This window comes from Notechis scutatus, chromosome 9 (genome assembly GCF_049901735.1).
Source record: "Notechis scutatus isolate UNSWTSFEM ecotype Mainland chromosome 9, rNotScu1.2, whole genome shotgun sequence".
NCBI lineage: Eukaryota > Metazoa > Chordata > Lepidosauria > Squamata > Elapidae > Notechis > Notechis scutatus.
Window position 1 is genome coordinate 11,065,317 of NC_142017.1, and position 27,667 is coordinate 11,092,983.

Consider the following 27,667-nt stretch of genomic DNA (forward strand, 5'->3'; position numbering starts at 1 on the left):
CAAAGAAAACTTATATAAAATGTTTTACCGATGGCATATCCCACCATTAAAATTGGTAAAATGTACCCGAAACTATCCCCCAAGTGCTGGAAATGTAACAAAGAAATTGGAATACATTATCATCTATGGTGGCATTGTAAGAAAGCGGAAATATATTGGCAGAAAATCCAGAAATGGGTAGAAGAAATGTGTAAAATTAAAATAGAATTTAGACCCAAAATTTTTCTATTGGGAATTAATGTGGGAGAATATAACAAAGATGTAATATACTTAATAATCCATGTCATCACAGCTGCAAGGTTAGCTTATGCCCAAAGATGGAAGGGTAATGAAATGCCAGATGAGATAGAAGTAATTAGGAAAATTTGGATTGTGCAGAAATGGATAAATTAACTCAAGAATTAAAAAATAAGATCGAATCTGATTACTATAAAATTTGGGAGAAGTTTTACCACTGTTTGAAAAAAGGAAGGAACAAGAATATCAAGGATGACTAAAGCTTATGTATATATGTAAATTTGTATAATTGTCTATATTTATTACTTAATGATGTAAGGCAAGCAGGTGTATCAGGATGTATGCACCATGTTCACTGTTTTTAAATGTTTTTCTTTTTTGTTTGCTTAATAAAAATTTATAAAAAAAACATTTTCTTTGTGGATGAACCTGAATTATTTGGAGGGGAAAAAAAATCATTTGAGCTTATAATAGTCACACATTCAACCAGAGTGGGTGCTGCTAGATGGAGCTTTGCCCTTGTTAATAAATCTCCACTGGGAACCCTTATTATAAAGATGTGCACAATCTGAGCTTAACACAGAAATGTAGAACACTATGCAAACGGAAAAAGAAAATATGCCGCAGGAATAATCTTACACATGTACCTCCTCCTTCTGCTCTCCCCCCCAAAAAAAACATTAAAAAAAATCTGAAGGAGGCAGAAATGAAGCTTGTTTTGCAGTAAAGAATCTGGAACTAATCTTTTTTATTATAAGCTGCCTGGAGTCATGGGCAGTGCAGGAATGTGATGAATAAAGAAATACATACTTTTTATAAAAGCACGCAATAAAAGCTTTCTACAGCATCAATAAGTATTCCCCGCCTTTTTTTTTTTTAGAAGATATGGTATCAGTGGGATTGTGAAATGCTCTTTACTAATTATCAGGAGAATATTGGAGTATATTAAAGGCATTTTTTTCCAGTGATGCCACATAAGACGCTGAAGTTTACTATTTTCCATAAAGAAATTAACTGCATCAATTAAGCGAAGGATATCAAACTGGAGTGTATGAAAATTTAACAAGGGATTTAAACCAGGACAGGTGCCAACCTGATGCCAAAGATATTTGAAGGACAAATAAGGCAGTCTACAAGTAAAAAAAAAAAGGCGTATTATTTGGGCATTGGAATTCAAAAAAATCAGAGGAAGGATTTCCATTATGAAGACTGTGTCGCCATGGATTTTTTAAAAAAGAGATTTATTGGGCTAATAAATGGAATTTTCATAATATCACATCATCCAAATTTAAGCTTTTTTTCCACAGTTGTTTTTGTTTTCTAACTTTGTTCATTCATTCATTCATTCATTCAATAGCTGCCAATTTCACATTCATTACTCTGGACAGTTTATAATTAAAACATAAAACTATACCTCCCCAAAATAAACCAGCTATAGAATAGCAATAGCAATAGCGCTTAGACTTATATACCGCTTCACAGAACTTTACAGCCCACTCAAAGCGCTTTACAATGTTAGCATATTGCCCCCAACACTCTGGGTCAAACAAACAGTACAAATGTTAAAAACGGTCATTTATTTATTTATTTATTTATTTATTTGATTTGCCAATTGTTTACAAGATAATAAGTATAAATGTATACATAGTTGTGAATACATGAAATGGGTACATATAAGAAAAATAAAAGAATAAGAGAAACAATAGGACAGGGACGGTAGGCACGTTGGTGCGCTTATGCACGCCCCCTACAGGCCTCTTAGGAAAGGGGTGAGGTCAATAGTAGACAGTCTAAGGTTAAAGTTTTTGGGGTTTGGGGAAGAAACCACAGAGTCAGGTAGAGTATTCCAGACATTGACCACTCTATTGCTGAAGTCGTATTTCCTGCAATCAAGTTTGGTGCGGTTTACTTTGAGTTTGTATCTATTGTGTGCTCTTGTGTTGTTATGGTTGAAGCTGAAGTATTCATTGACAGGTAGGACATTGCAATGTATGATTTTATATACCATGCTTAAGTCAGACCGAAGCGGCGTAATTCAAGGTTTTCTAGTTCTAGAATTTCAAGTCTGGTGGCATAAGGTATTCTAACGAGTAGAGGAGTGGAGAACTCTTCTTGTGAAATATTTCTGGACTTTCTCAATTGTGCTAATATCAGATACGTAGTGTGGGTTCCAGACTGATGAACTGTATTCGAGTATTGGTCTAGCAAATGTTTTGTATGCTCTGGTTAGTAGTGTGATATTACCAGAGAAAAAGCTACGTAGGATTAGGTTAACAACTCTTAATGCCTTTTTGGCTATGTAGTTGCAGTGGGCTCTAGCACTTAGATCATTAGAGGTGAGTATTCCAAGGTCCTTTACAGAGCTTGGGTCATCAACAAGATCTTGACTATTCAGCTTGTATTTTATTTTCTGATTTTTTGCCAATATGTAAGACAGAGCATTTATTTGTTGAGATTTGAAGTTGCCATTTGTTTGACCACTCTGATACATAGTCAAGATCTTTTGTAGGGTAGCAGTATTGTCTGTAGTATTGAACAGCTTTACATCATCAGCGAAGAGAACGCAATTGCTCTTAATATGATCACAGAGGTCGTTTATGTAGAGTATGAAGAGAGTTGGTCCTAGAACACTGCCTTGGGAACACCACTATTGACAGATAAAACGCGTGCATCCCCTCATTCTAAAATTGCAAGGTTTCTTTTAAAAGGGGAGCAGAATCAGGTTTTCCAAAAGGCGTTTTAAACAAACGTTCATCAAACGATGCAGAAACCCATTTGCAGACAGATAGGCAGGGCAAAGAGAATGACAGCCCTCTACAGGCGGGGCTTAAGTTTCCCTAGCAACCGTCGCCATCTATTCCTTCCTCTCTCCCCCTCCCTCTCTCTTGTAAAGACCAGGGAAAGTCCCGCCCCCGGCTCGGCTCGTCCAATCACAGCAGAGGAAAGCGGCCTCCCCCTCGTACCTAGCGTTGGGTTCCCGAGCACGCGCGCGCGCTTTGATGACGCCATGACGCCAGCGCCAAACCAGAACCCCCTGTGGGCTTGGGTTGGACCCGGCGCCCTCCCGGCCGCGGGCTGAGGTGAGTCCGTTCGGGGCTGCCCGGCGAGTTCCGGCCCTCGCCCCGCTCCTCCTTCTTTTGCCCGGCCTCGACGGGGCTGGGCTGGAAGGTCTTGGCCGCCTGGGTCCTCCGGGGCCTGCGCTTGTTTCCCACCTGGTCCGCCTGCCAGGCCCGTTTTCGGTCCCCACCCCGACCACACCTGGGAGCGAATCTGGGCCTCCCTCCGGCCGTCTTATCCCCCGGGCAGAGTTTTTCCACGGCAGGCAAGCGAGCGGTCTGGGAAACGCAGCGCCCCGTTCTTGACAGCTGGTTGCCCCCCACCCGTTGTTGTTTGAGAACCCGGGACCCATAATTCCCAGCTGGCCTGTGTTATCCCGGCCCATCTGGGAAGGAAGCACTTCAGGAGGCAGGAGAGGAAATATCGTTGAAGGAGGAAGGTGAGGAGCGGGTGGGTCCCCGCTGGGGGTGGAAGGAAGACTAGATTTAGCTTTTTTTAAAAAAAAGATATACAAATCCTATAATTTAGTAATAGGCAGCCCCCCCCCCACTCCCCTTTCATCCAGCCTGGTCTTTTAAACTTTACAAACCCTTTCACATCCCCTGTTACCAGAGTCTTTATTTACTTTATTTTATTTATGTATTTGTGTTAACAGCAGGGGTGGGATTCAAAATTTTTAACAACCGGTTCTGTGGGCGTGGCTTAGGTAGTGGGCGTGGCTTAGGTGGTCCTGTTATTGGCTGGGCGTGGCCAACTCAACATCACTCACATCGAGGCACGCATCTCCTCACCTGGCCTCTCATGACTGTGGAGATGCTGCAACAGTCGTGAGTGTGAAAAATGGTCCTAAGTCATTTTTTTCAGTGCCATTGTAACTTTAAATGGTCACTCCACACAAGCAAAGTACCAGCAAAGGAGGGAGAAAAAAAAACTCCATTCCTGAGACAGGAAGTCTAGTCCTGCCAAGAATGTAATAAGGTTAACGGAGAGGCAGTTTCTGTAAGCAACACCAGAATGTTTCCTTCCTGCTTTCCTTACAGGATTAGGCCAGTCATTTCTTCTAACAACCGGTTCTCCGAACTGCTTAGAATGTTAACAACCGGTTCTAGCGAATAGGTGCGAACTGGTAGAATCCCACCCCTGGTTAACAGATATAATTAGAACATGATTATGATTACATGAAATGGGTACGAATAAAAGGAAGACATTAGGACAGGGAGGGTAGGCATGTTGGTGCGCTTATGCACATTCCTTACAGACCTCTTAGGAATGGGGGTGAGGTCAACAGTAGACAATCTAAGATTAAAGTGTTTGGGGAAGCAACCACAGTCAGGTAGTGCATTCCATTCTTGTATTATTGTATCCAACCTTGTACTACTACTACTACTATTATTATTGTCATTATTAATCATACAGTCAGCCAGATGTTCAGACTGGGTTTGGCATTTCTGTCTACCTATTGAATCCTTACCAAGGACCTGGGATAGGCAAATCTGGATGTTTGATGGGGTTACAGATGTCGCCGCAGGATGGAAACTGTTCCAAGTAAAGCTGCCTTCTGCAATTGACTGAGGGCAAATTTGTCAATGCCTATGGTGTTCAAGTGGTGCTCCAGTTGTTTTGGGACTCTACCCAAGGCTCCTATTACTATTGGTACTACCCTTGCTTGCCAATGCTATAGTCATTCTATTTCTATTTGTAGATCTTTGTATTTTGTTATCTTCTCCAGTTCTTTCTTTTCTCTTCTGCTGTCTCCAGACACTGCCATACTTTTTTGTCTTTCTCACTGACACCTGTTAAGTCCGGGGTGTTATGTAGCAGGTGCCTGTCTGTCTGGATTCTGAAGTCCCAGTGTAATCGTAGTAGTAGTATTGTATCCAGCCTTGTATTATTGCTGGCCGGGGAGTTCTGGGAGTTAAAGTCCACACCTCTTCAGGTTCCACAAGTTGAGGAAACGCTGGTTTAGAATTGAACTTTCAGGTGAAATATGTTTCTCGTTGTTAAGCCTTGCTCTCTCTCTTTAAAATGGATTAACTTTTGAAATGTTAAGTCAGGTCTGTCCTTGGGTATATGGCACTCTTCGTCTACCGTGTTTTAGCTGTGCGTGTGATACTTGATCCAGTGTGTGCCATTAGTTTGTGGTTAAAGGTGACTTGTGAAACTCTTTTAACATGTGTTTCATTGGATAAAATAAGGTAACCGCAGCTCAGTGCGTTGTGCAAAGATGGATTTAGGTTCTAGGACTAATCAAGCATAGCTTGGGCTGACAGGCAGATGAAGAATTTTTGAGCAAATAAGAAAGGGACATAAATGTTCTAAAACAGACGTCTCCTACCTTTTTTCGATCCAGTACAAAATTTGATTGCTATCTGTTTCCTGAGCCTGAACGATCATTCTAATCCAGTATGTGGGGTTTGGCTTTAAAGAAATGGCTTTAGGATTATGTATTAATCTTTTAACCCTGAATTTCTAAAGCTGCTTGCTTTCGAATATGGGAAGTCTATGTCATAATGTCCATTTGTTTAACAACAGTTCAAAGTTATAATGGCCTTAGGAAAAATGACTTAGGACTAGTACTTGTAATTACGACCATTGTATCATCCCCAGAGTCATATGATTGCAATTTGGGCGCTTGGCAGCCAGCTCTTATTTGTGCTGTGGTCTGCAGTCATATGATTGCAATTTGCACCTTTTTTGCTAAAGACCCATTGGGGAAGCAGGATCTGCTTAACAGCCACTATAAAAATTGTCATAAAATTGGGCCTGATTCAGCTTCACAATGACTTAGAATGGAAATTCCAATCCCAATTGTGGTCATAAGTCAAGGACTACCTGTATTGCATTTCTTTTTGATAGGCTTATAAAATTGTACTTATTCTGCCATTTTCAAAAGATGGGGTTATCTTTCAGTTTTCCAGATTTTGTTTCTGTCTGCGAATAGCTGAAATATGTATGGTTACTCTGAAAGATTGAAAAGTTTATTATGTATGATTGCATATGTGTATAAAATTCAGAAAATTTTAATGTTAATGTCAAGCACCCAGAAAGTATCCATGATATCAATCACTCCGAGACATTAACTCTCCAATCTAAAAACTAAAATTTTCTAAACTAATAACCTGTCTATGTAGAACATAAGTTTCAATCCTCTTCCTAAACCAGGGTCCCCCCCAAATGTTTAATATTGACCCCCAAGGGTTGATGAGATTATCCACTGTTATTATTCTATTAGTTAAAGTGGTATTTATTAAATTGTTCTCATATAATGTTTGGAGTCCATGAACAATTTGAAATTTCATGAAGGGTTTGATGAGCTGAAGAGTTTGGGAGCGCCCTGTCCTAAACTATTATAAGGAGGAGAGGCTTCCTCAACTTCAGCTTTAATCCTAAACCATAATAATTCTCAGGACTGGTATTATTAACACTGAAACCTTAATGCTTTCTAGCTGTAGAATCAGGATATTTTCTGACTACATCATTTTTGATATTTCTAAAAAGTTCCTGATGTTTGAATTAAGCTGTAGATGCAGGAAAAAATAATTGAGCCAACTCACTGACTGTTTTTCCTTTCTTTTCAGCTTCTTTGGGATGTTGCAATGGTTGGGATTGTTCCAGACATGGTTGCTGTGGTGCTACCTACCGTGGGAGAGCATTTTGATGGATGACTAGTACCATTCAGTGATGGGCTGTGGGACTAGTAAAATCCTTCCCGAGCCTCCCAAGGATGTTCATTTGGATCTGGTTAAAAAGGTCGAGCCCTACACTGCTTATAAAACTGACATATATAAACATTTCATCAAAGGTGATGGAGATGCCATCAAGTCTGCTATTCCTTCTCCTCCGTGCCACACCAATCCGTATGTGGAGCAGCAGGAGCCCCGGAAGAACAGAGTGGCAAAGTACCGTGCCAAATTTGATCCCAGAGTGACCGCCAAGTACGACATCAAAGCTCTGATTGGCCGAGGTAGCTTTAGTCGGGTGGTACGCGTGGAGCACAAAGCGACCAAGCAGCCTTATGCAATCAAGTTGATAGAGACCAAATACCGCGAGGGGAGAGAAGTATGCGAATCGGAGCTGTGCGTGCTCCGCCGAGTGCGGCACACCAACATCATCCAACTCATCGAAGTCTTTGAGACTCAGGAGCGTGTCTACATGGTGATGGAACTGGCCACCGGAGGCGAATTGTTCGACCGTATTATTGCTAAAGGGTCTTTCACGGAAAGGGATGCCACCCGAGTGCTACAGATGGTGTTGGATGGGGTTAAATACTTGCATACGTTGGGCATAACTCACAGAGACTTGAAGCCAGAGAACTTGCTCTATTATCACCCAGGTATGGACTCTAAGATCATGATCACCGATTTCGGGCTAGCGAGTGCCCGGAAGAAAGGAGACGACTGCTTAATGAAGACTACCTGTGGGACCCCGGAGTACATTGCTCCAGAGATCTTGATCAGGAAGCCTTACACTAACTCTGTGGACATGTGGGCGCTCGGGGTGATCTCGTACATCCTGCTCAGTGGGACTATGCCTTTTGAGGATGATAACCGCACCCGCTTGTATCGGCAAATTCTGAAAGGGAAATACAGTTACTCTGGGGAGGTGAGTAAAGGAATGATGATGATGATTGATGTGTGTGATGAGAACATGACAGAAGAGAAGTAAATGTATATACATAGTCCACATAATTATAAGTAATACATCTACGGGAGTGTGGCAGTGGCCTCATAGCTGGGTGTCCAGTTCAGCTATCCAGACAATCGATCACATCTGGCGTTGCTTCATGCAGATCTAGCGAATCAGGGAATGCACATTGTGGCCAATCATACCCAATAATGTTTAACAGTTTGTATATCGACACCACAATCGCAACGAGGGGAATCTTTCCACCCGCACTGCTACAGGGCAAAGGCATTTCTTCCAGTATCAAACCTAATTATAGGAAATAAAAGAACAGCAAAAGAGTGATGTCTTCAATATTTGAATCACTTCTCAAAGAGGGATAATCTGCTTTTTGTGAATTGCTCTGCTCTGAAAAGTGGGTCTCTTCTAGGAATATGCCTGTTGTCAGGGAATGGCCCAAAGTGCTGCAGTGTGACAATACCAAAATAGCAATGGTAGAAGGAACTTTTAGCACAGTGCAACTGTATAATGTTCTTAATACTCCACCAGTGATACACAGATACATACTACTTTTTAATCTTATTCTTGAAATTTTGCCTGAGACTGGGGGAGATGCCTTTCAGGTGTGCTATAGGTCAAATTTCACGGTATTTCATTTGACCTGTTGTTTCTCTATGTATGTTTTATTGGGTTATGTCAAGGGTCTTCAAACTTGGCAAGTTTAAGACTTGTGGACTTCCAACTCCCAGAATTCCTGAGCTAACATGACTGGAGGAGGAATTCTGGGAGTTGAAGTCCACAAGTCTTAAAGTTGTCAAATTTGAAGGTCCCTGGGTTATGTCATGCAGACATCTTTTATAGATGACCTCCAGCCTTCCTTTTGAGTATGGTAATTTGAATTAATGTACATTGATTTGTAAATGCTTCTGATGAGAGTTAAATCACAATTCTATCAAATGTATATCAAAAATACAAAGCTACAGTGTCCTGTCAAAACTGTTTGATTATTGACTTTGTCTCTTTTAGATTCAAGAACTGACTTTTCCCACTACCTGTATTTGCACATAATAACAAAAAAAAGAGTTTTGGTGCATGACTCTTTGCAGACCTAAGTGGAGCCTCGGATTTCTGCACTGTCCATTTCCTTCTCTTCTGGCCTGAGAGTCAGAAGAAGAATTATGTACAACTTAATTTAGCTGTCCACATTTCTTGTTTCTAAATCAAAACATGATTTAAAACAAAGGGTTTGTTACTGACTTTTTTAGCAGTTGGCAAAACATGATTCCTATTTAATTCATAATAATCAGCCAAGAATGGAAGTAAGATAAACAATATCTATTAAGAGTCTTCCTCTTAGCAAGGATGAATATCCTTCAAGTGTTCTCCCATATTTTCAAAGAATTGTCTGTAGACTATACCACATACTGGCTTAGTGCTAGATAAAATTAGGCATAACATTTAATTTCTTTGAAAGGATTATTGTTTGCTTGTTCCCAGCATCTTTCCTATTTTGTGTTGCAGAGTTAACTTCCTATGCACTTGTCCCAAGGGTGCTTGAATTTCAAGAGGCAACTGGACTTTCTCTTTTTTTCTTTGAAGATGCTTTGCTTCTCATCCAAGAAGCTTCTACAGCTGAAATGTCTTCAAAGAAAAAAAACTAAAAAGTCCAGTTGCCTCTTGAAAAAACACCTTTGGGACAACCATGACTTGGATGACTGGGAATCTCCATATGCACTTTTTATGAGGAAAAAAATTCAAGAGGTTGAGCTCTTGTGTCAAAGAAGTATTTCAGCAGCAGGGATCTTTCTCCTTTTCCACTGGTGCAGAACAAGTGCCTTTTCCAAACTGAGGCTGTGCTGAAATTTGTCACTAAAATTGCTGAGGCTGTTGACAGCGAAATGAAAATTGAAGTGTAGATTGACAAGAAAAATCTGACGCCAGCTAGAGGTAGCCCTCGGCTTTCCGCCACAACTGAACTGAACATTTCTGCTGCTAAGTGAGGCGGTTGGTTAGTGAATTTTGCCCCATCTTACAAACATTCTTGCCACCGTTGCTAAGGGAATCACAGCAGGTGTTAAGTTGTTAAATGAATCTGGCTTCCCCATTGACTTTGCTTGTCAGACGGTCGCAAACGATGACCACATGGCCCAAGGACACTGCAACCATCATAAATATGAGTCAGTTGCCAAGCACCCAAATTTTAATCATATGACCATGGGGAGGCTGCAACGGTCATGGGGATGAAAACAGTCATAAGTTGTAACTTCAGATGGTCAGTAAATGGTCTGTTGTAAGTCGAGGACTAGCTGTATTGCAGTTGCTGCCTGCCAGTACAGCAGCAGGTGTCTTCCTAATGTGGTTCCATTCTTGAAGGGAGGGTCCATTTTCAAGAGGCTATTAAGCAATCAATGGCCATGTTAATAACTCATTCAGGTTCTGCTGACTTCAACTGCTCTAATTATTATTCTTTGGCTCCTGGGTGATATACAGTGGATGACCAGGAAGGGAAGTTTAATGCAGCTTGGAAAGACACTACAAACACTTCTGATGATGTTAGCGTCCTGCATTACAGTGCTTCTCAGAGCAGGATCAGCTCAATTTATCTATTAGGAACTAATTGTGTTTTTCCCTGCGCCCTGCAGCTTCTGTGCTTTATCAGGGCTTAGTTAAATAAGCAGAAGGCTTTGTTTTGCTGTATATATATTTTTTAAAAATCAGGATACCCAGCAGAAAAAGCTCCTTCTGATGTGTCTGAGAAGTCAAATGGTTTGATATATCCTATTGTTCTGCTCTCTGATGATTGATAATAAAAACCTCAAGGTAGAAGTATCCCTAAATTACCTACCTGCATCTTTTACTAATTTATAAATGGGGCCACATCACAGGAAGCAATGGCCAGCGGGGAGGAGAAGGCACCTGTGTTTTACATTTTTTTAATATAGATGTTTTAAATATGTACTAAAATTTTCATGTATTTCACATCTCAGAATAGCCAGACGTGATGCTGTTAATCTTCACAAACTGTCTGAGTAGCTAGTTTTTGTTTTTATACTTACACTTGGACTGTCCCCTTAGATTTTCACCCAAAGCTCAGCAATAAATCTTTGTTTGGGAACTTGGATAGGTATACAAGAAGCCCTTAACGACAATAAGCTGCTGTACAATCGTGAGCCCTCTTTAAAATTTGTGTTTCTTTCTCCTATCTTTATATGGTAATAGACTTCTGGCCACTTGTTTCTCAGCCTTGCATCCTATTTTGATAACATCTAGTAGTCTAAGGTTGTCAGTTTCCAGCCTTCCCAGCTTCAGTCATCACAATTGCACAAAATGTTTTCAATATATGCTCAATACATTCTACATGTTAGAAAGTGCAGATGGAGCTTCAGTAACAGTCTGCAGTTATTTCCACAGTTCCAACTGAAGTGCTCTTGTGCCTCCTCCCAAGATAGTCCATTCTATTCAGGCATTTCATTTTACATTTTTCTTTTCTAATTAACACTGAATATTGTGTGGTTTTCTCATTAGAATGTGATTATGAGTTGTTTTTTAATGCCTGCAAACCTAAAATTTCCTCTGTGCTTGCTCATAGGCTGCTGTTGAAGCTCAGTGACTGTTATGGTTCTAGCTGTGTTTTGTCTGTCTTTACTTTAGCAGCTGTGCTCCTGCTTTCTCCCACAAAAATCTCGCTTGCAAAAGCAAAAGTTGGTCGACAAGCATGCATGCAGCCCAAAAATCTCTGGAAAGACACTGTATTTTACAAGACTATTAGGGTTAGAGAGGCCTGGTTTCAAATCACAGGAAATACGAAACTCATTGGCTGACGTTGTCTATCACTTCAAGTAGTCCTCGACAGGGATCAGAAAGAAAAAATGCTACCTAGGCAACGGAAACATTTATTGCTAAGATATTTTATAACACACGGGCGGAACACAAATTGAATTTGTGCATGCAGGTAGTCCTGGACTTACAACAGTTTATTTAGTGACCATTCGAAGTTACAACAGCACTGAAAAAAGTGACTTACGACCAATTTTCACACTTATGACCTTTGCAGCATCCCCATGGTCACGTGATTTACATTTGGATGCTTAGTAACTGACTCATGGCCCAGAATCATATGATCCCCTTTTGTGACCTTTTGATAAGCAAAGTCAATGGGAAAACCAGATTCACTTAATAACCAGGTTACTAATTTAGGAATTGCAGTGATTCACTTAACAAACGTAGCGAGAAAAGTCGTAAAATAGAGCAAATTCACTTAACCCATTTCTCAGCAACATAAGTTTTGGGCTCAATTGTGGTCATAAGTTGAGGACTACCTGTATTAAAAGTTGCCAGTTCCTTGCCTGATATTTAATAATCATATTGAGAGGAAAATGCTGTGGATAATGCATCAAGTTTAGAAGAAGGCGAAATAAAGCAAATGCCCTGGTCCAGCCTTTCCTTTTCATTCAGGATTTGGTTTTTTTCTGTATTCCTAAAAACTGAAAAGTGAAGAAAGCCTGTCTGGAATGTTTCTCAGGGTAGAGACAAAGTAAAGCAAAATGCAATTTATAAACTTTCCCCCATCACTTAAAAGGCAGGGGATGCATCATCTGCTTTGGAAGAGTGGCTTAAATTTATCATTTACACTTGTCAGCTTGCCTGGGAAAATGGTCCACCAACATCCTTCCCTCCCTGTTGCATTGTGACTCACAGGCAGCTTTTTATTTCTAATGAATACCACTTCCACTTGATACAAAGTTTAATGCACCTTAACGCAGAAGACACTTCAGAAAGTTTTGGTGCAGATGTTGCCTTGAACACACTATTGTGTGCATCACTGATGAAGTATTGACTTACTCTGTATTATAATACACAAATGTAAAATTTGTAGAAAATATTAAATACCACGAGGAAACCAAGGCTGCCTTAGACATCATACATAAATTGAAGCCCTTTGGGTAACTTTAGTCTTAAATTATGAGACTGGATTAGGGTTTTTTAAAAAAAAATATTCCAGTTTTCTTCTAGATCGGGGTGGAGAACTCTGGTCCTTTTATGACTTGTGGACTTCAACTCCCAGAATTCCTGAGCAGCGTGGCTGGCTCAGGAATTCTGGGAGTTGAAGTCCACAATTCATAAAGAGGCCATAATTCCCACCTCTGTTCTAGATGCCTAAGCTGTCTTATATGGTGGTCTCTCATTTCACATTAATAACAACAACTCTGTGTCAACTTGTAAAACATTCCTATGCATTCCACCCTTATCTTAAAAAGATTGTAGCTAGGCTACCGGATCTTCTGCCTGCGAAAATCCTTCATTGGAGAACATGGTTGAAGACACCCAGCCCATGAACACGGGGGGGAAACAGGGTCATAGGTGACTGTAAATTATGTATGCCAGAGTTGGTTTCATTTAGGTTAATGCTGGCATGTTGCTCCTAATAAATCTTTTGAATTTTTTTGAAGCTTGGCTCCAGGCTCATGATTTAATTAGGGCAATCGCCGGAACCCTGACACTCTGCCCAAATTCACCTATTGAGATTTCATGGTTGAGAATGGGGTGAAATCTGGTCCTTACCTGTTCTAACCTGTTCTAATGCCCCTCCCCCTGTACTTAAATAAATACTTTTAATTCTGTATTTAGAAACAATGACTTTGCAGGTCTGGTTGGTCTCCAGTTTGCAAAAGCCAGCAATCAGTGTGGTGGAGGTTGGGAGTCCAACAGGAGTTGTAAGGCCTTTGGTTTCTAGCCCTCATTAGTGATACGGATACTTAGCACCGAGGGTTTGATTTTCAAGTGCGTGCAAGAATGAAGAAACAAATCCATGAAAACCTTAGATGGAAAAGAGACTACAATATTCTACCCTTAAGAGGACCTTAAGAGCGGTTCCAGCCTTTCTTAAAAGAGAAATCCATTTACCAAGGAATGTGTTTTTGCATCCCTGGCAAAGAGATTGAGCCAGTGATGGTGAGGCTTCATGTTACCTCAAGGGGCCCTGTTGAAAAGGTGGAGTGTTTTGCCTTTTTATTTCATTTTTTTTAAAACGTGAAATATTGAACAGAGCTTGAAATAAGATGCTTCCATCCCCGAGGTCAGTCTGACAAATGCACACCCTGAAACTCTCTTTTCTCTCCCCCCACCTGTTCTTTGCTCTTTCCCCCTGCCTTTAATGCAGCTGCCTAGCTGACAAGCTAATCTACCTAGAGTTTGCTTCCTTTTGTGCTGATCTGATTGCCTCAGCTCTGTGGCCAGACCTGATGCAGTGGGCAGAAGTGTTCACAGAAGTACAGACTCATTTGGCATTTGCTCTCATTCAGAGTTGAAATGGCCACGGACCTATTTGCCTGCAACCTTGGCTATACTGTAGTTAATCAGAAACCTTGTACACAAGATGTTCCCATGAGGATGGAGAGGGATGTACTTGGGCTAATAACTTTTGTGGAGTTGAATTTTGCCCGCTGCATATTGACCATGAGAAACAGAGATTCTTTAATTGGGAGTAAACTCATTTATTTTTGCTTTCAACTGCTTAGATTCAGGTTGATGTACCTGGAAAAATAGACACAGACTGGATGTTGTCAAGAAAAGTGTTTATTATTTCTCTACTTAATTAATTTTTGTAACGTCGTGGTATGGCAGAATGCAGATTTGACTCTGAGAAGGAAGAGGAGAATACTCAGCCATTATAGAAAAGAGATTTGAATTCTGAGAAAGTAGAAAGTGTGAAAAAGAAACAACTCTGTCTTAATTGTGTTAGGTATAAATTGAAGTCTAGAGAGGCTGTGACCAGGCTTTCAGGATTCTATTACAATACCCTTGTCCACAATCCAAGACTTCTGGCATTTCCTATTTCCTAAACTTCGCTCTCTCAAAGGGTCGACACATTGTCTCTTAAAATTTATGCAGGGCTGGAAGGGACTTTGAAGGTCTTCTAGACCAACCCCCTACCCAAGGCAGAAATCCTTACACAATCCCAAATGGATGTTCACATTTGGTCTCCCCATCTGATAATGTCCGCAGTTTCTTTTTTTTTCCCCCAACCATAGGGCCAAATTGTTCGTGCAGCTTTCAGCATTTATCTTTGCAAAATGTGATACTTTTCACTTATGTTTTCTGGAATTTTAGCTGGTAAGAATATTGTAGCTTCGGTTCAAAGTCTAGGATTTGGAGAATATTTTGATGTATTTGTTTCCAGTACCTTTTATCTTTTTTCATTTGTATAAAGTCTGTAATAAGTTTGCTTGTCGAAAAGCACTGGAGCAAGATGACAAAAGTCATTTCATTACCTTTCCAGTGTTGGGCAATGATTTCTTGGGAAAACAGGAATCTTTTAAAAACGAGTTCCTGAAGTGGCATATTGAACCACAGAAATAGATTTCCCTCCCTCCCCCCACCCTCCCTCCTTTCTCCCTTCCTTCCTTCCTTCCCTTCTTGCTTCCTTCCTTCCTTCCTTCCTCCCTTGCTTCCTTCGTTCCTTCCTTGCTTCCTCCCTTGCTTCCTTCCTTCCTTCCTTCCTTCCTTCCTTCCTTCCTTCCTTCCTTCCTTCCTTCCTTCCTTCCTTCCTTTGTTCCTTCCTTGCTTTCTTGCTTCCTTCCTTGTTTTCTTCCCTTCCTTGCTTGCTTGCTTCTTCCTTCCTTCCTTCCTTGCTTCCTTCCTTCCTTCCTTCCTTCCTTCCTTGCTTGCCTTCCTTCCTTCCTTCCTTCCTTCCTCCCTTCCCTCCTTCCCTCCCTCCCTCCCTCCCTCCCTCTCTTTCTCTCTCTCTCTCTTCCTGTGATTGTTCCAGCATATTGACCATTTGTTCAGCCTCTGTCTTTTGCATCTCTTTATCCTGCCCCCCCAATCCACCAGACTTGGTACATAGGTTTCAGTCTACACAGTATATGTAGCTGATGTCAATTGTTCCGTCTCTCCCTTTACTGGGAGAGTGCCAGGGCTGGGTTCAGAGACATGTTTCTCAATTAAGGTTTCGTTTTTGCCGTTCGGACTATTTAAGTGCTTTTCTGGAGGATTGGCGGCCTTCTTCTGCAACCTGAAAATTGACTCAATCAAGTGATCAGTGTCGATTGGTAAAATGGTGCACGTAGCTGATTGTGCGGAGGAGGCTTCCGGTTGTTGGTTCTTAGGAACACCTGCTGCTGCTGCATTCACTAGCTGGGCTGTGTAAATGCAAGATGAATGACTTGCATTGACACAAGCCTGCCGATTACGTAGCAAGTGCACTGAACTTCCATCCCGACAGAGGAAGTCAATGTTTTGAGATATTTCAGGTGACTGATTTGGAAGTTATTTTGTAGCTGTTGGAAAAATGATGTTAGCAAAGACTAAGGAAGTTCCAAGTTGTTACAAATTTGATCATAAATAGTACTAAAGGATTCGTTCAGCTTCATCACTTCATAGTGCGATAAATTCTATTTTTACAATAAAAGAACCCAAATTAGGCATTAGCCATGGATAAACCACTTATGGTAAACTGGGCCCAGTGTCTGTACATTGGTTACAGCTAATTCACTTTTGCCATGTCTGACTGGCTGAAATGGGGTGGTGGGGGGAGCAAATGTAGCTAGAAAAAAGAAGCTGAATTTTTTTTTTCTGCTAGAGCGGCTTAATTCTTAAGCCGTCCAGCTTCTAACCTGGGTGTCCAAAGCTCAAACGAAGAAGTTCCCTATAAATTATCTCCTTTACCCCCTTTGGGGTTGGATAACTTGGCAAGCATGATTTAGACGGGAAGACATGTAATTTCAACCTGTATTTTAATTTTGCAACCAGCTCCTTGTCTGGCTTGGTGGACCTAACTATTTGAAAGCTACCTCATTACAACTTAAACTCGCCTCTGGAAAATTCTATTTACTGATCCAAGTTATTATCTTCTCAGTTCCAGGAAAAGAGAAAAGGAATTTTGAAAACATTCCAGGTTGAAAATGTCTGCACGTTCTTCCATTGTGTAGGAAATGGATGATTACTGTAGCTCTGTCAAAAGTTTGTTACCAAGAAAATGAAACAGCTAGATGCATTGGGTCTTAAAAACAAATGTATTTAGTTGTAGAAATGTCAAGGAATGCCCTGCGTCCCCTCCGCTAAGGAAATACTTCTAGTGAGACCAAGAAGAAGAGCCTTCTCTGTGGTAGCTCCCTCCCTGTGGAACATCATCCCCAAAGAAATAAGATTGACTCCAACTTTGGCCCTCTTTCACAAGGACTGGAAGACCTGGTTTTGCCTGGGGAATCCAGAGTGGGATGGAGCCCCTCAAGTGGCTTGTTTGACTGATTGTTGTCATCGGGTTGGGGTAGGAGGGTTATGTCTCTTTATTGTTTTTTATGAGATTTTTAATGGAATTTACAGAGGGTGAGTTGGGTGGCGGTATAAATTTTCTTAAATAAATACCCTTCCCCCCACCTTTAAATACATACAGTTGGAGAAGTGAAACACTCATTTTGGTTTGTTTGGCTGTTAAAACATTCACAGATCAATAAGGGTGGCAAATATTTAACAAAAAAAAAAACCCATTCTGGATGATGCTGCCAAGTGAGTTGTACTATAGATTATTTCTTAACATGGTCGTGGCAATTTTAGATGTATAATATGGCTACTCTACAGCACGGTCATTTATTTATTGCCAAATATATGCATTGTTAAATGTGAGCCGGACAAAATGGATACAAGACTCATTAGATTAGAAGATAGTGCCTGTGAAGCCCCTGTAAATATCTGCTATGGCTTCAAAATGCTCTGGGCAGTGCATCACCCAATTTCTCACTGTTTAGCTTGCTAAAGTCTTTTGCTGACAACAGCCATTTCACGGGCAATCTGTTACTTAGTAGTACTTATTTCTTTTCTCTGGTGTGCAGAACAAGAATATTGCTTGTTTCAGTCAGCTCAATATATTTAAGTCTCTGCTTCCTCAGAGCCTGATTCTATGCTTGCAACTCCTTGAAATATCCAGCCACTCAGACTGAAATAAAGCAGCAATTTCTTGAAGCTTTACTCTGTTTCCTATGATACTGTAAACATATGCAGCACTGGTCCCATGGATATCTTATCCGTTGTGAGAAAGCCACGGCAGCATGCATGCCCTCCTAGTTTTACCCACATACAGCAATCATGTGAAGTGGATCAGGTTGACAGAGAAGGACTGGGCAGGAGTTAAAGCTAACCGGGATGTTCACAAAAGAAGCAAATCCTTCCTGATTTCCGTATTCAACCAACCTTAAACCTTGCTCTGAAGTTTTAATTTTCCACATCTTTGAAACCTTGAAAGAAAGTTCTGATAGGTGTGATGGAACTTTCCCCCCCTCCTACTAAAAGGGCAAGGAGAAACAAAACAATTAACAATTATTTTTTGATTTAGAAAATTTGTGTTTTGTCGCCCACTCACTCACAGTGATTCTTGTCTGCTTACAAAAAATAAAAACCCAACATACAACAATAAAAACAATAACCCCACTCTGTCTGTCTGTCTGTCTGTCTGTCTCTCTCTCTCTCTCTCTCACACACACACACACACACGCATACACACACACACATACCCCTCAGAGAAGCCACCTGATGGCATTCATCCCATTCTGGGTTCCTCAGACCCATTGGCAAAAACCTTGCATTTTAAAGATAATATAAAAGAAATCAGAAAAAAGGCGGAAGAGTAAAATAGAAATGAATTAACCAAGGATTTAGGGATGTTATGGAGGTTACAATTTCCAGCATATCATGCTTGTGATTTTGAATAACCGAATGAATACATGACATTGTTTTTAAAAGACTGGAAAGAGCCCTTCAGGAAATCACTATGAAGCTTTGACCAAAGCATGAATATCAAGAACAATGACCAACATGGTATAAATCACCAGGAAAAATAATTTCAAGCCTCTTCTGTCCTTGGTGCTTGGGTTTGCTATTGGAGCAGTATCTCCACACAAAAGCCCATTAATGAGGCTCTGGATGTTTACAGCAACAGCTATGGATTTTGTCTATTGCTGCAGTTACCTGCAGAGTCCCATTCAGCTCGTTCTCTGTTGCTGCCTACTTGTTCTATTGGTTGAGCTTGGAACAACAAAGAGGGAGAAAGAAGTCAATTTTGGGGGTTGGAATGGGAATTCCAGCTGATTGGAATTTTAAGGTATCTCAAATATACAAACACTGTAGCACATTTCTTTTCCTGCGGGTTTACCTGCTCCAGACTAAAACGGATGTGACCCTTTGCATGGTTGACTACCAGGCGCCATACTACACCTAGCTAGGCAAGGATAAATGGGCCTTGAATAACCTGTGGTTCTGCTTTTGGAGCCAAAACCATTGTCTTGGCATGTGGTATGATCTAGGCCAGGGGTGTCAAACTCAAGGCCCACAGGCTAGATCCAGTTTACAGGGTGCTTAAATCTGGCCTGCAGGGCTGGCCTGGAAACAGCAAAGGACTGGCCCATGGTACCCCTAGCAGCTGAAACGGGGCACGGGGGACTAGCCATGGCCCCTGCATGGCCCGTTTTCAGTCTGGACGGCCTCTTGCAACACTTTGCCAGCCAAAACGGACCGTGAAAGAGCCTTAATGATGGCTAAACGAATGTCAATACCTCGCACATTTTTGAATTCTATGCTTTAGATTATCCAAGCATCATTAGTATTGGGGTAGATGAGCCCACCCACTTTCCTGTCCATGAACTTGTTGCATACCAATCGTCTTCTTTTTTCCATGCTTCACATTTAAGTGACATTCAAGAATTGAGTTCAAATGCAGGTTTTAACATTGCACGCAATGTTACTCTTCTTGAGCAAATGCTAAAAAAAAAAAAAAATAACACAAAGAAGTAATATGAAACTCATGAGATTGAGATTCTGCGGCCAGCTTGCCATGTTCCTCTCATTTCATCATAGAAAATGAAAGTTATCATTTTAATGGGCGGTAGGCAAAGAAGCCAGTAAGCTCCTTTCACTTCTAACCTTAATAGGTTTTTTTTTTCCTTTCCTTCAGAAAGGTAGCTTAATTAAATCAAGCCAAAGATACACACTGTACAGCAGGTGAAGCTTCCAGAAAGATAAACAGATCAATAAACCAATTTGTGTTTGCTGACTAGAAGAGATTTCTAATTACTGGTGCACTCTGCTTACCATTTCTGAGGGTGGCAGAGTAATTGAAAGGATAAGAAATCCAATTCCTTGTTGTTTAAGAATTTGTTCCTGTTTAGCACCCCTTAACCGAGCTGGTAATGCTGACTCGCTTGTCAGATTGGAGGCGATAATTTATTGCTGCCTGTCCCACTTCCCTATTAAGGAATTGCTTCACATTTTGGTTAAAATAATACTGGTTGGTTAAATTGTTAAAATAACATTGAAACATTAACATTGATTATTTGATGGTGATAATTAGCATTTTTAAATTTAACATTTTAGCAGTATGTGAGCTCACCTAACACCTATTTCTTACTATAAACATGTTCCTTTTTGTTGTTGTTCTATTTAGGTTCAAAATCTAGATCAAGAAGAGAGGCATAACTGTTTATTACTACTGAAGAGGGAATTCTATTGTAGATAGAAGGCAATACCAATTATTGAAGATGAAACAAATCCTTATTTTGGATATTATTATAATGCCCATAATACATTATTACTGTGATACCCGTTATAGTAAATCAAGTGATAAATAAGAGTTGTGATTCTACATGGGTTCTGTCTGTGCAAATGTGAATTTGCAGTAGCCTGGTGGTGATTTGTACTCCTTTTCCTCTTGGCGTTGCTGGTGCTGGAAGCAAATTTGTGCTATAAATAAACCAAACTAGTTTTCAGCTCCAGTAGTATAAATTGTATTTGCATCTAATTAGCTAGTGAATTCTGTCTGGAAGGAGCACTGACAGACAACGGTAGATATTTTAAAAAAATCTGTCTAACCCTCTAATTCAGGTGTTATTGAATATCCATTGATACTACAGTGTAACCAGAATCCCATTCCCAGTCCCAACTGATGTTTTACTCCACTTTTGGAGCTACAGTTTGCAATGGTTGTACCTGGGAATTATTTGGGTAGGGAAAATCCAATGTAAGTCATAGTTGGAAGTCTATAGACAAAGGAATTCTTAGATAGAGCAAATGATGTGGTGCTTGCAAGTGCAAAGGAGAAAATGCCACATTTAAAGACAAACAAATTGGTTTGCTTATTGCCAACTTTAATAGCAGCAGCAATTAGATTTATATACTGACCCATATTGCTTTAGGCTGTTTACAATGTCAGCATATTGCCCCCAATAATCTGGGTCCTCATTTTACTGACCTCGGAAAGATGGAATTCCGGCTGAGTCAAGCTTGAGCCAGTCAGGATCGAACTGTTGGCGGTGGGCAGAATCAGTCTGCAATGCTGCATTCAAACCACAATTAATGTTTTCCCCCCATCCCTTTGTTTCTCCTTCATTTTCAGCCCTGGCCCAGTGTGTCCAACCTCGCTAAAGATTTCATTGACCACCTGCTCACTGTGGATCCTGGCGACCGGATGACAGCACTTCAAGCCTTGAAGCATCCCTGGGTGGTAAGCATGGCGGCCTCTTCTTCCATGAAGAACCTGCACCGCTCCATCTCTCAGAACCTCCTCAAGAGGGCGTCGTCTCGTTGCCAAAGCACCAAATCAGCCCAGTCTACCCGTTCCAGCCGTTCCACCAAATCCAACAAGTCCCGCCGCGTGCGGGAGAGGGAACTGCGAGAACTGAACTTGCGGTATCAGCAACAGTACAATGGCTGACGGCTCAACAAGAGACGATCTCACTTCCTTTTTTCCTGTCCCTGGGGCGCATGGTGCAGAGTGCCCATTAAGGGCACAGCTGCCTTATTTCTTCTCTGAAAGTTCAGTCTCTGTGTCTGTCTTTCTCTTTTGAAAGAAATGGAGATTTGGGGACATGGATGCCTTTGGGGAAATGCCCTACCTGGGCAGGGTCAGTACAGTATCTCTGCCGTGGTTGGGAAACGAGGAAAGTCCTTTTGGGGTCCTCCCTGGATCAAGTCCTGAGCTGATGGTCTGAAATACTGGAAACACACGGAAGAGAAAATGCTTCCTCAGTTTAAAATCCTGGCTACCACTGCTTATTTAATGACGAAAGTCAATTGTTGTTGGCACAGTGTCTGATGGTTGAGAGATTTAGAAGGCAAACCTCTGCCCACTTACCTGGAAATAAGCTTGATTAAATTAATAATCATTAGATACGTACAGAAGTACACACTAGGTTTCACTTGCTTAAGATTTGGAATCACCTGGAGCTCGAGGCACTTCCAGGAGTGCAGAAAGGGACAGTCAATTTTCTTTACCAGCATGACCTCTTGGACTGTGCTAAACATTTTTTTCTGGTAACATTTAATGTGTGTGTGTGTGTGTGAAGAGGGGGATGTTCTCTAGATCTGGGCCAACATTTAACTGGAAATGGCTTGGAATGAGCTTTGTTCTTCTTGCCTCTTACTCTTTTGTGGCATTGCTTTGATCTTCAGTTTGTTTGTTTTTTTTGGTTTTTCCACTTAATGTTGGGATGAATTATAATCCCAGTTATCATTCTAAGTCTGCCAAAATTGTAGGATGTGGGTCAGCATTCCACATTCCCAGAGACTGCAAGAACCTTAATGAGTTTGTCTTCCAACATCACACCCTGCTATAGATTGTCCTATTACAATGACAGAATGAGCAGTAGAAAGGTCTCATCAAAGGTTGTGGTTGAAGTTTGTTATGTCTGCCTATAGAATGTGCAGAGAAAACAACTTAGAATTGTTAACTTATGTAGTTTAATGAGATCCACAAATATTCTACACTGCAGAGACCCCCAAAGGATTAACCCAGTTAAAAAAAATTTGGGCAGTTGCAAACAGAGTCCAAAACCAAGAGCAATAATCCTGCCGCAGCCATGTTTTTTTAAAAAGTCAGGTGAAGCAATGCAAATGATTATAACAAGATTTGCACATTACCAAAATGCATCTTCAAAATCATTCACCAACTTGAAGGAGAGTTGAATTCTTCTATCCTTGTTTAAGCCTGATATACAGCCAAAGGAAGTGTTGGAATTTTGACGATGGCATTAATCCTTTAATTTCAAACAGCGCGGAGAGTCAGGTTTTAAGGGCTCCATATAGAAAAATGCATCTCCCTGCACAGATTAGGAAGGAACCTTCAGAGGCACTAAACCTTTATTAGCAAAGAGAAGATTAGCCGAACGTGGGAATGGATTCAAAGTGCCACCCCCCCCTGCATGCATGGTGGAGGGGTCCAGTGAAGTCTGCTACCTCATTCTGCGGGATAGGAAGACTCCCGTGGGAAGCGAAAGCTGGTCAAAAGACCGTCTGGAGTTTCCCAGTCATTGATCCTAGCTTTGAAAATAACCACCCAGAGATGTTTTTAATTCTCTACATCAGCCCAATTCCTATTTAGTTGAGCTAGTCCTCCTGATCTTTTTCCGTCATTTTTTTTTCCAGGTTGGAATTGTGGCCAAGACAGCTAAAAAGTGCCTTTTTATCAGCAACCAACTCCTTATACCCTCTGGCAGATCCTGGTTAACAATGTAACTTTCTCAGAACAAATGCACATGTCTTTAACAATAATTATCCGGCAGTTTAAAGTTTAGCATTTCTTCAGTCTTGATACTCAAGAGGTTTTATCATGTTGGGCAGTTAAATGCCGCTGAATTTTATGAGTGTTATGAGCCTAAAGATAAGTTTTACTCCAGCCAGTGATGATTCTAGACTAGAGGTATCCCTGCAGCTTAATTTTTACATTCACTTGAGCATGCATTATTCTACTTTCGATTTATCTCTACTCCTGTACCAAGCACACCACATGTAGAATTGGTTTCTCAGGCCAGGGCGCCATCTAGTGGCTCAGGATACACTTGCCTGTCGGATCAATTAATGCAAAGGCCTGTTAATGCTTGACATGATATCCTGTCGTTATTTCCTGTACCAGAATTGGCATACCTTAATTCATATTTTGATAGCTGTTGGGCCATACCAAATTTCCCATCGGCTTTTGCATTAAAGGTGCTTTTTCAAGAGGCAACTGGACTTTCTTTGTCCAGTTGCCTCTTGAAAAAGCACCTTTGGGGCAACCCTGACCTGGAAGACTGAGAATCTCCATGGACATTGGCCTTGGCGGTATTTACTTGACTCTTCAGAATATTCTTAGGTCTGGGGTAGAGATTTCTTTAACTCTTCTTTGCTCCATTCCTTTTGGATAAGACGCCAATTCCGGAGAGAGGCGCTGTTTTTGACCCCTTAGTTGTCCATGGAGATCAGTACTATCATTCTAAGCATAGAGGTGAGAAACCTCCGTGGAGGATGGCCTCCTGGCCCTTCTATAATTATAAGCAAATCATTCACAAAGTGGAGTTCCTGTTTTTAAAATGCACGCCATAATTTCTAAGACAGGAAAGTTATGTTTATCCTGGATGCAGCGTAACTCTTAATCCATGCTTCTTCCAATTCATGTTGGTGTTGAGCTGCTAAGTTGATTTATGATACGTACGCCATAACGACCATTGAATATTCTCCTGATCTTGAGATTAGGTGGTGCCCAGTACCAATGACCCCTTTTCTCACTCTTGGAAATACTAAATGTTGTAAATATACTGGAACTTAGCAATACTGTGTTAAAAAGTACGATTAATTTGAAATCCATCTGTGACGTGGAGAAAGAATGCAAAGTTGGGATTACATTCTGAAGACCTAAGTGTGCTATACATTAGAAGTCACTTCTGGCCCTCATTTTGCCGTCAGAAATATATTCTTTTTTTTTAATGTCTTGTATTTGAGCATCCGTGGGTCCTTTTAGTGCCAGTCTCTTCCTGTCGCTTTCTAAGGGCTCATTGGACTACAGCCACGCATACCCAAGGGTTGGCAGTAAGAGGTGTCATCGAATTACTGCCAAGTAGGAAGAAGCATAAGATTTTTTTCTAGGGGAGTGATTAAAAGAAAGCTGTCTGGAGCCAAGCATCTATGTATTCCACAGTGTCAGGATATTTAGCTTTTATCAGGCATTCTTATTGTCTACCTTTAAACTGCCTACCTTTTTTTTAATCCAGGAACTCTCTTGCACTTTATCTTGTCCCGATAATTTTGTATTTCCTATGAGTCACATGTTTCAACATTTCCCATCATTTCATATGAAACACAAGTTCCAGTGTTTCCCAACGTGTCCAATGAGTTCACAAGACAACGCTTTAACCCTTCTGGCTTTTTAATGACTTTTATTCTCCAGTGGAAGAGAATTAAAATGTGGAAATGTTATTGTGACCGTACAGTGATTCACAAACCCGTCAGAGCTGCATCTCTCATGAAATTATTGCCAGCAAGATATTCCCTTCCCAATGAGGAGCACAATTGTCCTCCGCTTACTAGCCCAACATGGATTTCCTACGACTGGTGGAGAGGATATGACAGGAGATCATTTTAAGCAGTCCTTCTATGTCTGCCATAATGCCTAGATTGGCCTTTAAATGTTTATCACATAAATGACCAGGATTGTTATGTGTGGAAGTTTCAGCTTTGATGAGCAAATAAGGGGGTAAAGATGGAATTAAAGTAGTCTTGTGTTCTTCTGAGGTTTTTTGTAAATAGAATTCAGCAGCTGGAGAACTTAAAGAAAACACATTTGGGAATGGGATCAGATGCATAAATCCACACCGGTAATTTTGCCAATACTTTCAAAAAGTTGCCTTTATCTCAAGATGGATATAAATGCCATTTTGCCAGTTTAGTGCCTTATTTAAACTACTCAAGTCATTGTTCTTGGAAACCTAGCACTCACAATGAGTTCACAGTCCAAAGAACCACTTTGCTGATGATGCAGTTAGTAAGTCCAGACTAGTTCTCTTTTTCTCCGTGTTGTGTTACAAATAGCTTTTGAAACTCTGCGTGTCAAAGGAAGTCTGATGTAACACAAGGGACTCCTTTGTTCAAAGGAGGGGAAAAACCATTACAAATCTCAGTGACAATTTTTGAACTACTGGGTGTCTGGGCTCCATCTGATGTCATGGAAGCAGAAATAATACAAAAAAATAGGAGATTTTCCCTTGGATGGGTTAGAGCAGGGGTCCCCAAACTTGGCAACTTTAAGACTTGTGCACTTCAACTCCCAGCTGGCTGGAGTATTCTGGGAGTTGAAGTCCACAAGTCTTAAAGTTGCCGTGTTTGGAGACCTCTGGGTTAGAAAAAGGTCTGTTGCTTTCCCTGCTTTTAATTTTTCTTGGTTTGGTTCAGCAAACCATCTTTATCCAAACCATTTATTTTAGGGAGGAAGTCCTATAGATTCACCGAAATCCTAGATGGACAGTAGCTGTCCATGGTACTGGTGCTTACAAGTAGTCCCTGACTCACAACTATTTGTTTAGTGGCGGTTTGAAGTTGGAACAGCCTCTGAAAAGGATGACCTGTGACCATTTTTCACCCTGAAGTTGCAGCATCCCCATGGCGATGTGATCAAAATCCAGGCACTTGGCAACCGGCATGTATTTATGGCAGTTGCGCTGTCCCCACAGCCTCACCATTTGTGACCTTCCCAGCTGGCTTTCTATCAGCAAAATCAATGGGGAAAGCCGGATTCCCTTCACGGACCCACTGAACAATTGCAGCGGTTCGCTTAACAACTGCGGCAACCAGGAGTGTGAAACCGGGCACAACTCATTTATCCACAGAAATTTAGGTCTTGATTGTGACCATTAAAGTCGAGGCCTGTCCTGGAATTCTGTGTACAGATAGCGTGTCTTAACATGCCTCTTAGCAGCTGCACGATACTGAGGTTGTGTGTGTGTGTGTGTGTGTGTGTGTGTGTGTGTGTGTGTGTGTGTGTGTGTGTATTGGGAGAGAAGATTCTTTCCAAATATTCCGTACTCCAGCAGTCCCCAACTATATCTTTGTGCCTTCCTGCCAATATCTGGCTTGCTACGAAAATGTCACTTTTGGCACTACAGCAGGGATGTGCAACCTCTGCAAGTTTGTAGACTTCAACTCCCAGAATTCCCCAGCCAGCATGGAATTCTGGAAGTTGAAGTCCACAGATCTTAAAAGTTGTCAAGGTTGGATAGCCCTGCATTACAGTATCCCTTGGAAGTCCTCCAAGGTAGGAATTAAGCAACTTATGTCCGTCTTCATGGATTCTTCTTCCCATCGCTATAACATCCAATTTGTCAAAAATAACCTCTTTTTCATAGGTCAGCAATTTTCACTTCCTTCCCCCCCCCCCCCCCCCCCAAAGTATTCATATCTGTGATTGTTGTCTTTGGTGCCTTTGGGAATTTTTTATTTTTTACACAATGGAATCTCTACTTTTTTAGAGGGTGATTTGATGCATGACAGTTAACCTGTAATGTTGAAATTAGTGTATGGAATTATTTATTTTGTGTATTCAGTCTGTTCTTAAATTTTGGAACTGTAACCTTTTATTCAGTAAAACGTTGATCCTCATAGAGTGGTGGGTTGTTGTTTTTGTTCTGGTGGGGTATGGTTGTAATACATGGTCTCCAAACTTGGCAACTTTAAGACTTGTGGACTTCAACTCCCAGAATTCCTCAGCTAAACTATGCTGGCTGAGGAATTCTGGGAGTTGAAGTCCACAAGTCTTAAAGTTGCCAGGTTTGGGGGGGCCCTGCTCTAATTAAATGCAGTTTTTTTTTCAGGTGAGGACCTGCATTTCTGAACTCAAATTAATGGATGAGGATAAAAACAATTGTTTGAAAATGATTGTAGATAATATGCATTCCTGTATTCAATAATTTTCCCCATCTATCAAACCTTGAAAGAGAAAAGGCTGGAACTGCTACTGGCT

At 41.0% G+C, this 27,667-nt stretch overlaps 1 protein-coding gene across 4 annotated transcripts; it reads left to right on the top strand.

Moving 5' to 3' along the window:
* The first annotated feature begins 3,196 nt into the window (after window positions 1–3,196).
* PSKH1 (protein serine kinase H1) lies at window positions 3,197–27,306 on the top strand. 4 transcript variants are annotated; one of them, XM_026672022.2, is made up of 4 exons: window positions 3,197–3,317; window positions 6,873–7,896; window positions 21,299–26,664; window positions 26,707–27,306. In XM_026672022.2, the coding sequence occupies exons 2-3, from the start codon at window positions 6,976–6,978 to the stop codon at window positions 21,614–21,616; spliced, it is 1,239 nt and encodes a 412-aa protein (XP_026527807.1). In that variant the 5' UTR covers window positions 3,197–3,317; window positions 6,873–6,975; the 3' UTR covers window positions 21,617–26,664; window positions 26,707–27,306. The 4 variants fall into 4 exon arrangements, with proteins under 4 accessions (XP_026527807.1, XP_087827702.1, XP_087827703.1 ...); XM_087971576.1 differs by having other exon boundaries at window positions 3,221–3,733; window positions 21,299–26,674; XM_087971577.1 differs by having other exon boundaries at window positions 3,221–3,733; window positions 21,299–26,668.
* Window positions 27,307–27,667: the final 361 nt, after the last annotated feature.